General features: G+C 45.3%; 1 protein-coding gene across 6 annotated transcripts in view; it reads right to left on the reverse strand.

Moving 5' to 3' along the window:
• Positions 1-15841, reverse strand: part of LOC129865358 (diacylglycerol kinase iota-like) — a 53524-nt gene that overhangs the window by 21523 nt on the left and 16160 nt on the right. For 5 of the 6 annotated variants that reach the window (XM_055938090.1, XM_055938091.1, XM_055938089.1 and 2 more), the window contains 2 exons: positions 8186-8294; positions 5979-6074 (listed from right to left, as the gene is read on the reverse strand). In XM_055938090.1, coding sequence (XP_055794065.1) covers positions 5979-6074; positions 8186-8294 — 205 coding nt within the window. Of the gene's footprint in view, positions 1-5978; positions 6075-8185; positions 8295-8943; positions 9020-15841 lie in introns of those variants that run through there. The other variant, XM_055938093.1, reaches the window with a different exon arrangement.

Raw genomic sequence — 15841 nt, forward strand, 5'->3', positions numbered from 1 at the left:
CACTAAGATATATTAAAGGCCAAATGCAGCCGTTTTTATATCAATATCAGATCATTTCTGGGTAACAATTAAGTACCTTACTAACCATGTTTGCATCCAACCTTTTCATGCGATGAATTACCTGACGCATGAAAAAAAGTCACGACCGGGCTGATGGAAACATGAACTGCCGGTACAGTTTTATAAATGCCGAAAGACAATTTGATCGTTCGACACCGTGGGTACCTTTTTATGTCGGTAAAATGTATTATGCGAGAAATGGTGGTGGAACCGCCTTTATGCGCAAATATTGACATGCTATTAAGCATCATATCGAAGTAAACTTGGAGTCACGCGAAGACATGTGTGTGTGTGGTCCTCCCACTACGACTCGGGAAAGCCTGCGGTTTATTAGGCTACAGATGAAATAAATGATGATGAACTTCACAGGGTGGTGAAAGTGCACGGTGATGAGCTTGATGTTGCTTTCCAATAAATATCGAAGGTCTTATTCTGGTGACATGATGATCGATGTTTGGCAACCGTTTGCCAAAAACGAATAATATCGCTTTTATCCATAATCTCATAATACATTGTAGGTAGCCTACCCGCACGGTATCTGTGAGTTGTTGGCTAGAAAGCATGTGTCAAGACCAGAGTTTTTCTATTGTAAGAAATTGTAATAGAGACTGGAAAGTAGTAATAACAACATTTCAACATAAGCCATCTTTTATACAAAATACACATACTCCTCATTTCTCTTGGACATATGCTGGACTTATTAAGACACCAACTACAGACACACACAATTCCCCTCCCCCATGATAACCACAGACACACACAACTCAAGGTTGGAGCTCAAGACAAAGAACTATCTCAGGAACCAATGGAACGTTGACACCAGGCCTGTGCAGGACTACCCAAGACCCAGATCGACCAATCGGAAGGCCAGACTTCCAGATCAACCTACTTTGCTTGTTGTCTATATAAAACTGTACAACTGCTTAAACTAGCCCTCTTCCGACGATTCTATACGAATCAGACAGAAGGAGCCGTGCGGCACGATTTGCCAGATATCCTCACACTGAATAAAACTGTCTTACTAAATACTGTTCCACCCTGTCCAGCCTATTGACTTGGTCTCATTTCTCTAGTAACGAATCATCAACACTATATAACGCAACAGTTTTTGTGATCAAACCATCAGTAGATTTGAAACTGTGATGGAAACCCATTTCATTTTTTAATCGGTACATGGGAATTTAACGTTATTTGTATGTGCACTACGTCATCACGCAAAAAAGTCTGTCTGATGGAAGCACATCTCTGGTAGGAAAATGCGCATATTTTTTATTGCAGACGTTAGAATATTTGCATAAAAATCTGTCACAAATTGGATGGAATTGGATTATTTGCTAAAAGCAATATCTTATGCAAGACTTTTGCTTGGAGTGGTCTGAGTCGGGAAGGGAAAATGGACAATTAGTTGTTATTGGCAGAGAGGGCCTGTTGGAGGGCCTATTGTCCGGACCTCTGGCAGTCTCTATGGGGGTGCCACAGGGTTCAATTCTCGGCTGACTCTTTTCTCTGCATACATCAATGATGTCGCTCTTGCTGCTGGTGATTCTCTGATCTACCTTTACGCAGACGATACCATTCTGTATACTTCTGGCCCTTCTTTGGACTGTGTTAACTAACCTCCAGACGAGCTTCAATGCCATACAACTCTCCTTCCGTGGCCTCCAACTGCTCTTAAATGCAAGTAAAACTAAATGCATGCTCTTCAACCGATCGCTACCAGCACCTGCCCGCCCGTCCAGCATCACTACTCTGGACGGTTCTGACTTAGAATATGTGGACATCTACGAATACCTAAGTGTCTGGTTAGACAGTAAACTCGTAATACTGACTATCCTACCGATCCTTGACTTCGGCGATGTCATTTACAAAATAGCCTCCAACACTCTACTAAGCAAATTGGATGCAGTCTATCACAGTGCCATCCATTTTGTTACTAAAGCCCCATATACTACCCATCACTGCGACTTGTATGCTCTCGTTGGCTGGCCCTCGCTTCATATTCCTCGCCAAACCCACTGGCTCCAGGTCATCTATAAGTCTTTGCTAGGTAAAGCCCTGCCTTATCTCAGCTCACTGGTCACCATAGCAGCACCCACCCGTAGCACACGCTCCAGCAGGTATATTTCACTGGTCACCCCAAAAGCCAATTCCTCCTTTGGTCGCCTTTCCTTCCAGTTCTCTGCTGCCAATGACTGGAACGAATTGCAAAAAAATCACTGAAGCTGGAGACTCATATCTCCCTCACTAACTTTAAGCACCAGCTGTCAGAGTAGATCACAGATCACTGCACATAGCGCATCTGTAAATAGCCCATCCAACTACCTCATCCCCATACTGTTATTTATTTATTTTGCTCCTTTGCACCCCAGTATCTCTACTTGCACAGTCATCTTCTGCACATCTATCACTCCAGTGTTTAATTGCTAAATTGTAATTAGTTTGCCACTATGGCCTATTTATTTCCTTACCTCCATTATCTTACCTCATTTGCACACACTGTATATAGACTTTTTTTCTATTGTGTTATTGACTGTATGTTTGTTTATTCCATGTGTAACTCTGTGTTGTTGTTTGTGTCGCACTGCTTTGCTTTATCTTGGCCAGGTCGCAGTTGTAAATGAGAACTTGTTCTCAACTAGCCTACCTGGTTAAATGAAGATTAAATAAATAAAATGAAATAAATAAAAAAAGAGTTTTGGAAATCTCTTCGTTATTTGTCTATCAATTTACTGCATGGTGATGTCACCATGGAAAGCCGAAACTCCCGGCCATGCAAACCTGCTGATTAGAAGGTCCTGTGTAGATAGTTTCTTGTTGAAAATACAATCAGGAAATAACACCGATTTAAAAAAAAAAAATCACCCTTACATTTTTTGTTTCATCAGCTGTTTGTACAATAATGATATAAAACACAGGCAAAAGTGAATGTTGACTACACAGGGCCTTTAAAAGGTAATGTTAGAGATACTACTGCAGGTAACGTCGAATCTATTTCCTATCCTATTTCATGATCAAAGTCATCTCTCTAGATCAGTGGTTCCCAAACTTTTTATAGTCCCGTACCCCTTCAAACATTCAACCTCCAGCTGCGTACCCCCTGTAGCACCTGGGTCAGCACACTCTCAAATGATGTTTTTTCCCATCATTTTCCATCATCATCCATCATCACACTATATGATACATTTATTAAACATAAGAATGAGTGAACCCGGCTCGTGGGAAGTGACAAAGAGCTCTTATAGGACCAGGGCACAAATAATAATAATCAATATTTTTGCTCTTTATTTAACCATCATACATATAAAACATTATTTGTTCATCGAAATGTTGGGTTGTATTGGAGAGAGTCTCAGTCATTTTCCACACACAGTCTCTGCATGTACTTAGATTTCATGCTAGTGAGGGCCGAGAATCCACTCTCACATAGGCACTTGGTTGCAAAGGGCATCAGTGTCTTAACGGCGCGATTTGCCAAGGCAGGATACTGCTGGCAGTGGCAGTGGCATCTGATTAAATAAATGTTCACAGAACTGCGTGTTGCAATTTCGATGAGGCTCTCTTGTTCAGATATCGGTAAGTGGACTGGAGGCAGGGCATGAAAGGGATAACGAATCCAGTTGTTTGTGTCTTCCGTTTCGGGAAAGCACCTGTGTAATTGTGCATCCAACTCACTCAGGTGCTTCGCTGTATCGCATTTGACATTGTCCGTAAGCTTGAGTTAATTTGCACACAAACAATCATACAATGATGGAAAGACCTGTGTGTTGTCCTTGTTAATGCAGACAGAGAAGAGCTCCAACTTCTTAATCCTAGCCTCAATTTTGTCCCGCACATTGAATATAGTTGCGGAGAGTCCCTGTAATCCTAGATTCAGATCATTCAGGTGAGAAAAAACATCACCCAGATAGGCCAGTCGTGTGAGAAACTCGTCATCATGCAAGCGGTCAGACAAGTGAAAATTATGGTCAGTAAAGAAAACTTTAAGCTCGTCTCTCAGTTCAAAAAAACGTATCAATACTTTGCCCCTTGATAACCAGCGCACTTCTGTATGTTGTAAAAGCGTTACATGGTCGCTGCCCATATCATTGCATAGTGCAGAAAATACACAAGAGTTCAGGGGCCTTGCTTTAACGAAGTTAACCATTTCCACTGTAGTGTCCAAAACGTCTTTAAAGCTGTCAGGCATTCCCTTGGCAGCAAGAGCCTCTCGGTGGATGCTGCAGTGTACCCAAGTGGCATCGGGAGCAACTGCTTGCACACGCGTTACCACTCCACTATGTCTCCCTGTCATGGCTTTTGCACCATCAGAACAGATACCAAAATGAGCAGCAGCTACATTTGGCTGCATACGGACCGTTAGTAGAATTGTCGCGAGAGAGTAGCGGTTAATTGTGATTGGATGTTAATTATTTGACTAGGCTACCCGTATTTGACATTGTGTTGTTACTTCGCTGAACACTAGATGGTTTAATTAGATTTTTGGCAGTGCAACGAAGCTACTCAGACAAAAAAAACTCACCCAAATGTATAGCCCCGTTGGAAAATTAAAATGTACTGTTTGAAAATGTGAAGGAAAAAAAAGTTTTAAAAAATTTGAATCACATTGTTATTTGGCGTACCCCTGACGGTATTGCGTGTGCCCATGTGGGTACGCATTCCCCAGTTTGGGAATACCTGAACTTCACTCTACTGACGCTCTCCGTGGCCTTCTAACACAATGTAAATACATACGACCAATAAAACTTGAAATTTGAATTATAGACCTCAGCATAACACTGTTATCACCAGTGCTCTCCTCACCCACTCTGGCTCTCTCTCCTCACCCACTCTGGCTCTCTCTCCTCACCCACTCTGGCTCTCTCTCCTCACCCACTCTGGCTCTCTCTCCTCACCCACTCTGGCTCTCTCTCCTCACCCACTCTGGCTCTCTCTCCTCACCCACTCTGGCTCTCTCTCCTCACCCACTCTGGCTCTCTCTCCTCACCCACTCTGGCTCTCTCTCCTCACCCACTCTGGCTCTCTCTCCTCACCCACTCTGGCTCTCTCTCCTCACCCACTCTGGCTCTCTCTCCTCACCCACTCTGGCTCTCTCTCCTCACCCACTCTGGCTCTCTCTCCTCACCCACTCTGGCTCTCCCTCCTCACCCACTCTGGCTCTCCCTCCTCACCCACTCTGGCTCTCTCTCCTCACCCACTCTGGCTCTCTCTCCTCACCCACTCTGGCTCTCTCTCCTCACCCACTCTGGCTCTCTCTCCTCACCCACTCTGGCTCTCTCTCCTCACCCACTCTGGCTCTCTCTCCTCACCCACTCTGGCTCTCTCTCCTCACCCACTCTGGCTCTCTCTCCTCACCCACTCTGGCTCTCTCTCCTCACCCACTCTGGCTCTCTCTCCTCACCCACTCTGGCTCTCTCTCCTCACCCACTCTGGCTCTCTCTCCTCACCCACTCTGGCTCTCTCTCCTCACCCACTCTGGCTCTCTCTCCTCACCCACTCTGGCTCTCTCTCCTCACCCACTCTGGCTCTCCCTCCTCACCCACTCTGGCTCTCTCTCCTCACCCACTCTGGCTCTCTCTCCTCACCCACTCTGGCTCTCTCTCCTCACCCACTCTGGCTCTCTCTCCTCTGACCACTCTCTTTCTCTTTCCCCTTCTGTCTCTTCTCTCCCTGTTTCCATCACTCATCTCTCCAATTTCTGTCCTTTGTCCTTTCTGTCAGTCTACCCCCCTCCTCTCCTTCTCCCTCCCTCTCTTTCTCTCACTATCTCTATTTTCCTTCCTCTCTCTCTCTCACTGTCTCTATTTTCCTCCCTCTCTCTCTCTGTCTCTATTTTCCCCTCTCTCTCTCTCACTGTCTCTATTTTCCCCTCTCTCTCTCACTGTCTCTATTTTCCTCTCTCTCTCTCTCTATGTACTCACTGCAGTCTTCAGTACACAGGTGTCTTCTCCCAGGTAGCACAGCTCTCCAGAACAACTGGTCTCCAGCCACAGGTGGTCTCCGTTCACAGCAGTCTCCTACACACACAAACGCACAGCAACACAAAATTCAGCGCACGCACACAAAGGAACATGTTAGACCTTCTCCCACATGCCCGGCAGACAAACAGTGTATGAGTGTGTAATGTGCCTAATTGTCCATTGGATTCCAGTGTGTGGGCGGAGGAAATATATCCTCCCCTACAGGGTGTGTGGATCAAACAGAAAACACACACAAAAAAGACACACAGAGAAGCAGCACAGCACAGCCACAATCACATTATTCGCTCTGTGCTGCATGATGTTGATACGTTAGCTCATTAAAGTTTAATGGCGGGGTGTGTGTGTGTGTGTGTGTGTGTGTGTGTGTGTGCGTGTGCGTGCGTGCGGTGTGTGTGTGGATCATGCAGAGAGGGAAATGCCAGCAATGACGTTTAGGAAATCTCCTGCATGGAGGGACCTATTGCTCCCCAGGTATAGCCGGGTTGGATCCCTGGGTGTGCCCTTACAGAGATACAACGCCAATTTCACCTGATGAGATGTTTCCCATGTGATATTATGTGAGGTGAATGTGATAAAACGGGACAGCATGTAAAAGCAACACGTGATAACAGGAAACTGCACATGTGACAAACATAGGGATGCCAAATAACATGTGAAACTGCAATTGTGAGGGTGAGAACGTGTTGTTCTGTGTGAAAAGGGGGTGTTAGCATCTACATTTTACACATCTACGTGAACAACTGGACTCCCACGTGTCTCTTTCGTTTTCACACGTGAACATTGCAGCTCAACGCGTGAAAACACGTGAAGCTGCAAATGTCACATGCTTATTTGTAAGGGAAATGAATGAAATGGTATGGGGTTTTAAAGTAAGTGGTATGACGTTCAGCTGAAATAGTGTTCAAATCTTTAATCAATGACAATATGACTACATTTGACATGACCACCTAGTACTGAATTTTCAATATGATCCCACCTGGGATTTGAACTCACAACCTCTGGATTTGGGATACACTGAGAGTTCTGTAGCAGTCCCATACACAGTCATTACCTATATTACATCTCTGCACTTAGCAGAAGAGTGCCATCTGCACTGCTATGTTGGTTCTCATCTAAAAGACATGCTCCGGAACTTTGGTGAATAGTAAGTGTTTTCTAAACCTCTCGCTGTGGGCTGGGTGTGTCAATGTGTAGTTCCTACATGCATAATCTATTAGCAGAATTCATATCTTACCTCAATTAGCCATGAAGTCCCTCATTTGAAAGCAACAGTTTCGCCATTTTCCCTCTATTTTCCCCCATGTGGCCCAGAACCCGAGCAATTCGAGTTCAACCAATGGGCTCCAGCCTCTCGTCCCATGAGTGACAGCTAGCAAGAGGCACATCATGAACCCATAGCAGAGCGAGAGAGAGAGAGAGCGATGATGTGGTGCACATACTGTATGTGATGTAGTAGGCAATTTCCGCGGACCACTTTTGGCTCGTGAGTTCCACTTTCAGAACTACTGGCGAAAAAGGATACCAAAGTACCGGAGAATCTCTTTAAATCGGACTATTCTCCCATCATTGATTTAATTGACGTATTTCAGACATTTGAGGGTTTTCTGTATAGATATCTAATGTTGGTGTGGTATATTATTCTGCTTTAATGTTACTCCTGAATCACTATGGTAAATATAATCGTTTTTCTTGAGTGTATTTTTTTAACAAAGCTGAGATTGAATATGAAGTTCAAAGTGTGAAATCAGTCGTTGACATAGACATGGTGGCGTAGCAAGTTGATCGTCGCGCTGCGAACCAAGAGGTCGGGAGTTCAAATCCCAGGGAGGACGTGTTGAATAAAAAGCCCTGTGTAAATAAACAATCTAATCAAGTGTGTCAAATATGTAAGTTGGAAATGCTGTGTGTGTGTGTATCCTAAGAACTGATTTTCGTTTTGCAGGGCACCACCTCTGAAATCTCAGGTGAAATACTCAACCCGTATTTGAAAGGTTATGTGATCATGTGAAACGCCGTGTGAACCGTCATCACACGTGAAGTGTTCCAGAAACACATTGATTCACATGTGAAATTCAACAGGTGAAATCATGTGGTTTTTCCGTAAGGGTGTGCGCGTGTGTGTTTGTTTGTGTGTGTGTGTGACTCACTGTCCAGTCAACGGACGTGCGTATCTCCTTGGAAGGTCCGTTAGTGACGGGGGCCATGGGTTTGTGGACCGGGGCCAAGTGCTGGAGACCCGACCGCGAGATGGCTTTCCTGAAAAACATGATTCAAGTATTAGTGTGATCCATCATAACAAATCTCTTGACCTGTAATCAGTGAAATTAAGGGATTAATTGACGAGTACCATCTTTAAAATCGGTGACATGAAAGGACTCGGGCGATTGAGGAAAATAGCACCGTGTTTCTTTTAGAGAGGACTGCATGAAGCTACTTCAGTACACTGACCCAGTAGCCCCAATACTCTGGAGAGACGTGGAGAGAAAGAAAGAGAGGGGGACAGAGGGAGAGAGAGAAAAGGTCTGTTCTCTCAGTCAGGGGTAGGATGAGTCAGCAGTGTTGAGAGCTGCTCCTGGCGCCCTTTCCCTCAATATAACCTCCCCACAACCTCCTCAAAGCCTCCTCGTACAACAGCCCACAACCTCCTCAAAACCTCCCCACAACCTCCGTATAACCAACTTTGAGAGTTAAACCTCTGCTATCTGCTCACAGCAACATTTGTATGCATAATGCATAACAGCACTATAATATTGAGGATGTTCAGTATAATGTTATACAATATATATAACATTCAGATCCATCCTACAGAGTAGCTGGCTATACTCCCATCTCCAGCCAGCCAGCCCGTTGTAACTGTAACAATCTAGCTGGGTTAAATAACAGGAACTAGCCTGCTCCACCTCACCTCTCTCTCATCGGTCCTATGCAGTATGCAACACACAGGGCGTAGAGTGAGCCCTGCGTGCTCGGCTTGCTTTCTGTGAGGACAGGGATAGTAAAACAAGAATTATCCACCGTGACAAACACAGTCTGCTTACAGGGCTGTGTAACACGAGCCCCTGCACACACACACACACACACACACACACACACACACACACACACACACACACACACACACACACACACACACACACACACACACACACACACAGAGTCTTGTACAGCTAACCTTGTGGGGACATACAATTCAGTCCCATTCAAAATCCTATTTTCCCTAACCCCTAAACCAAACCCTAATCCTAACCTGTACTCTTACCCTAACCCTAACCTTAACCCTAACCCAAAAACCTAAACTTTATCCTAACCCTAAACCTAACCCTAGCTCCTAACCCTAACCCTACAACTAACTCTAGCTCCTAACCTTAATATTTAACTTAATTCTAACCCTAACACTAATTCTAACCTTAACCCTAAACCCCATAGAAATAGCATTAGACCTTGTGGGGACTAACAAAATGTCCCCAGCTGGTCAACTTTTTGTTCGTTTACTATTCTTGTAGGTACTTCTGGTCCCCACAAGAATAGTTAAACACGTCCACACACACACACATATATATATATATATATATATATATATATATATAAAAATAAATAGATGTACGTGGGTGACAACACGCGACTGAATGCATGCCACTGAGGCCAGCACACACACACACACACACACACACACACCACCTTGACAGACACTACAGAAGAGACAATAATGCACCTAAAAATCTACCGCATTAGTGGATACCAGTTATAACATAACACACACACACGCACACCCATACCACCCAAACACACTTAACTCCTGTTCTTATCGGATACCAGCGATAGAGCAACACACACACACAAACTGCCCACACACGCTCAACAGTGTGTTTAGTGTTGAGTGATCTAGATTAAACTAACCTGATTATAGCCGGGACCTGATCTGACAGCATAGACAGTCTGAGTAGACTGACAGAGTAGAGATACGGATGTGTGTGTGTGAGGGAGTGGGATAAAGAGAGCGAGTGTGTATGACAGCGAGAGTGATAGACGGGGAGAGATAGGCCTGTTTTCATTCCCTGCTATCAACACCTGATGCCTCAGAGATCAGAGAGTGTGTTGAACACACACACACACACACACACACACACACACACACACACACACACACACACACACACACACACACACACACACACACACACACACACACACACACACACAGAGACAGACAGACCACCATTGCATTTCAACTGCATGCTTAGTAATCTACTAAGTACATAGCAGGATCAAGGTATTACAGCTTGATTTGATGACTTTGGTGCTAGACTGGGTGGATATACAGTAATGGGGTCTCTACAGAGGAATGAGTCAGCTCAGGCACCTAACAGTCGACAGGGTAACAGATTAGAATATTCACTCCATGGTTGGGGTTCATTCAGTTCACTTTTCGGTTCAGTAAATCCAGGAAGTGAATTGAAATGAAACTAATCCTCAGAGAAAACACTGGGCAAAATTCTGAATTAACCGAATTGAAAAGTGAATTGATCCCAACTGGTGATTGACACTCACTGATGTAGAAGTTAGTGGTCGCTGGTGTATCACATAAACCAAAGAAAGTTCGGGAGAAATCTGATACTCACACAACTGACTGATTAACTGAGCAACTACTGAAAAAAAGCAGACTGCGCCTCTGCCTCCTTCCTATGCCTCCCACTCTCCATCTCTATCCCTCCGCTGTCCCTCTTCCCTCTCTCTCTATCTCTCTCTCTCTTCGTCTATCATTTATTCTTCCCTCCCATGCCTCCAACGCTCTCTCTCTCTCTCTCTCTCTCTCTCTCCCTCCACCTCCTCTTCTTATCTCCTCATTCTCTCCTTTGTCCTCCTTGCCTACTCCTCTTCTTTCTCCTCCTCCTCCTCTTCTTCCTCCTCTTCCTTCTATAAGTCGTGGCAGCAGTGAAAGGCTGACATGGTTGCTATAGTAACCACCCAGTATGCACCAGTTGTCTCGGTGTAAAGATGTAATTATAGAGTAGAGACTTAGTGTCAGCATCATGGTCTGCACACACACACACACACACACACACACACACACACACACACACACACACACACACACACACACACACACACACACACACACACACACACACGCGCGCGCAAACACACACATACACAGACACATGCACACACACCTGTATCCTCTGACTGTCAGGCTGCTACACAGGCGGGACCAACCCCCGACTACACACCATTACAGTAAAGATGAGGTCACCCTACTTACTGTACCCACTCAAGGCCACTACCAAGACAGCATCTCATATGAAAGCAACTCCAATTCAGTGCCTATTGTAACTGTTCAACAACATTATATACGGTTGAAGTCGGAAGTTTACATACACTTAGGTTGGAGTCATTAAATCTAGTTTTTCAACCACTCCACAAATTTCCTGTTAACAACATGTAGTTTTAGCAAGTCGGTTAGGACATCTACTTTGTGCATGACACAAGTCATTTTTCCAGCAATTGTTTACAGACAGATTTTCACTTATAATTCACTGTATCACAATTCCAGTGGGTCAGAAGTTTACATAAACTAAATTGAATGTGCTTTTAAATAGCTTGGAAAATTCCAGAAAATTATGTCATGGCTTTAGAAGCTTCTGATAGGCTAATTGACATCATTGGAGTCAATTGGAGGTGTACCTGTGGATGTATTTCAAGGCCTACCTTCAAACCCAGTGCCTCTTTGCTTGACATCATTGGAAAATCAAAAGAAATCAGCCAAGACCTCAGAAAAAACAATGTAGACCTCCATAAGTCTGGTTCATCCTCGGGAGCAATTTCCAAACGCCTGAAGGTACCACGTTCATCTGTACAAACAATAGTACGCAAGTATAAACACCATGGGACCACGCAGCCATCATACCGCTCAGGAAGGAGACGCATTCTGTCTCCTAGAGATGAACGTACTTTGGTGGGAAAAGTGCAAATCAATCCCAGAACAACAGCAAACGACCTTGTGAAGATGCTGGAGGAAACAGCTACAAAAGTATCTATATCCACAGTAAAACGAGTCCTATATCGACATAACCTGAAAGGCCGCTCAGCAAGGAAGAAGCCACTGCTCCAAAACCGCCATAAAAAGCCAGAGTATGGTTTGCAACTGCACATGGGGACAAAGATTGTACTTTTTGGAGAAATGTCCTCTGGTCTGATGAAACAAAAATAGAACTGTTTGACCATAATGACCATCGTTATGTTTGGAGGAAAAAGGGAGAGGCTTGCAAGCCGAAGATCACCATCCCAACCGTGAAGCACGGTGGTGGCAGCATCATGTTGTGGGGGTGCTTTGCTGCAGGAGGGACTGGTGCATGTCTCAAAATAGATGGCATCATGAGTCACGAAAATGATGTGGATATATTGAAGCAACATCTCAAGACGTCAGTCAGGAAGTTAAAGCTTGGTCGCAAATGGGTCTTCCAAATGGACAGTGACCCCAAGCATACTTCCAAAGTTGTGGCTAAAAATGGCTTAAGGACAACAAAGTCAAGGTATTGGCGTGGCCGTCACAAAGCCCTGACGTCAACCCTGACTGGAACTCATCAGGCGGATGTCTCTGGAATACACACAGACCCCATACAAATACACACATAGACACACATACCCTAAGCCAGTGGTGTTGAACGCTCTCCTCGGCACCCCCAGGCACCCCCAGGCGTTTCACAATGTTGTTGTAGCCCTAAACTAGCTCACCTGATTCAAGTAGTCCAGGGCTTGATAATTAGTTGAATCAGGTGTGCTATCTCTGGAATAATTCAAATCCACGGAATGGCAGGGGTGTCCCGGAGGAGAGGTTTGAAAAGCCCTGCCCTAGGCGGCCGCTCACCTGTAACCCAGCAGCCTGCGATTACAGCGTACTTTCTTTTTTCTACCTCTCCTTTCATCCCCTCTGTCCTTTCCTCTCCATCATTCTTCCACAAACGCTCCTCTACTCCTCTCCGCCCCGCACTTCTACAGACCTGCAACTAGTCTCCCCTGATCTACAGGTACTGATGGAAATGCATCCTTAGTAACACACACACACACACACACACCAGGTAATTGTTCTGATCATTGTGACGGGCAGCTGAGACTTGACACCAGTCACCTATACCGTGTGTGTGTGTGTGCGTGTGTGTGTGTGTGTGTGTGTAGTGTCAGATGGTCCATGCCACTTAGCCAAATCATCCCAGTCTTCCCCCGTCTCAGTCACCCCAAGGTCTATTCTGGGAACATTGCGTCACCCTCACGACCCTGACCGTCGACCCACAACTGGACACCGACAGCTGTTCGTCAACGCGCCGTCCAAGGTTTTACGCGACATAGAATTCACAACATCACGTACACAGTGCGGATTACACAATTCCTTTTAATGTTGTTTCTTTTAAGACGGAATGAGAGTTTCTTCAGCCGCAAACACACAGACACACACACATACAGACACACACACACACACATAAAGGCCCAATGCACACAAACACATACATAGACAATGGCAGGAAAACTCAAAAGAGTGTAGACCAGATCTTAATGACACGCATTAGGCACTCACAGACACACGCTGACCAGGGTTGGACGAGACTAGGGAGAGGGTCAGGAAAAGGTTGTCATGGTAACCTCAAACTTCCTTCCCTATGAGTTCATCTAAATACAGCATCTCTCTCTCTCTCTCTCTCTGAGTGGGTGTATGTGAGAGCAGCTGCAGTGAGAACAGAGTGCAGCACACTGTCAGCTCCCATTAGATCAACTCCTCGCAGCACTGCTATGACACACACACACCCCACTACCAAAGCACTTTGAACACACAGCCTGCTAGATCAGACTGTGTATCATATACAACACTTAACTAAAATCCCTGTGAGACTTCACCACTTCTTCAAAAACACAAGAGAGAAGAGGAGTGAGGAGAGAGGGAAGGAGAAGAGAGGTATGGAGAGAAGAGAGAGGAGAGAGGAGAGGAGAAGAGAGGTATAGAGAGAGGAGAGAGGAGAGGAGAATAGAGGTATGGAGAGAGGAGAGGAGAGGTATGGAGAGAGGAGAGAGGAGATGGGTATGGAGAGAGGAGAAGAGAGGTATGGAGAGAAGAGAGGAGAGGAGAATAGAGGTATGGAGAGAAGAGAGAGGAGAAGAGAGGTATGGAGAGAGGAGAAAGGAGAGGAGAAGAGAGGTATGGAGAGAAGAGAGGAGAGAGGAGTGGTATGGAGAGAGGACAGAGGAGAGAGGAGAGGTATGGAGAGAAGAGAGGAGAATAGAGGTATGGAGAGAGGAAAGAGGAGAGAGGAGAGGTATGGAGAGGAGAGGAGAGTAGAGGAGAGGAGAGATATGGAGAGAGGAGAGGAGAAGAGAGATATGGAGAGAGGAGAGGAGAAGAGAGATATGGAGAGAGGAGAGAGGAGAGGTATGGAGAGGCTTGCTTTGTCAGCACGATTCACTGGCAGATAAAAGACAGTCCCATCTTTCTCTCCTTATTTCTGCTAAATTAAACTAATGTACTGTTGGAGGGAGATAAGAAAGCGCTGAGTGGAGAAGAGGAGGACAAGATGCTACTGAAACAGCAGACGTGTCCCCAATCTGTTTGTCTTCTTTAACCCTGTAATGTCTGAGGTTTGCAGCATTGTAACACACAAACACACAACAGACATTTGCAAATACACACACTCGCAAACACGCATTCGCAAAGACACACACACATGTAATAGCATGGCTGCCTGGACACCAGTGGAGAGGGAGGAGTAGGTGTTGGAGAGAGAGGATAACCTGTGTGTGTGTGTGTGTGTGTGTGTGTGTGTGTGTGTGTGTGTGTGTGTGTGTGTGTGTGTGTGTGTGTGTGTGTGTGTTAGAGCTCCATCCTGTCTGTGCAGACAGGAAGCCTGGGCCTTTCCCTCTGACCCCCCTTCCTCTTTCTATTTCTATCCCTCTCCCACCCCACCTCTAACCACGCACACACACACACACACACAAACAGACACTGAAAAAACACACACAGACACACACACACAAACAGACACTGAAAAAACACACAGACACACACACACACACATACAAAACACATACAAACAGACACACAGACACTGAAAAAACACACACAGACACACACACACACACACACAAACAGACACTGAAAAAACACACAGACACACACACACACACATACAAAACACATACAAACAGACACACAGACACTGAAAAAACACACACAGACACACACACACACACACACAAACAGACACTGAAAAAACACACAGACACACACACACACACATACAAAACACATACAAACAGACACACAGACACTGAAAAAACACACACAGACACACACACACACACACACAAACAGACACTGAAAAAACACACAGACACACACAAAACACATACAAACAGACACACAGACACTGAGAAAACACACATAGACACACACACATTCCCACTGCTCTCGTCTCTACTTCATCACATCCACGTCATCCTCTCTTTCTCTCTGACAGGGAAGAATGATCATCTCTTTCCCCTGTTCCTGTCAGTTTGGCGAAACACAACACCTCTCCTCTTCTGCCTTTCTTTTTGGAATGTGTGTATGAAAGAGAGTTGAGAGTTACAGAGGAGTGGGGAGGGGAGGAGGACCGTGGAGGGAGGAAGAGGAAGAGAGCAAAGAGAGGGAAAGGAGGAGAGCAGAGGGAGGGAGAGGAGGAGGAAGAGGTGTCAGCCACTGGGGAGGGTTAGGGTCCCAATAGAACAGACGCTCACCGCTGCTGTCCTTGACCAGGAGCAGAGGGTGTGTGTTTGTGTGT

This window comes from Salvelinus fontinalis, chromosome 11 (genome assembly GCF_029448725.1).
Source record: "Salvelinus fontinalis isolate EN_2023a chromosome 11, ASM2944872v1, whole genome shotgun sequence".
Classification (NCBI taxonomy): Eukaryota; Metazoa; Chordata; class Actinopteri; order Salmoniformes; family Salmonidae; genus Salvelinus; species Salvelinus fontinalis.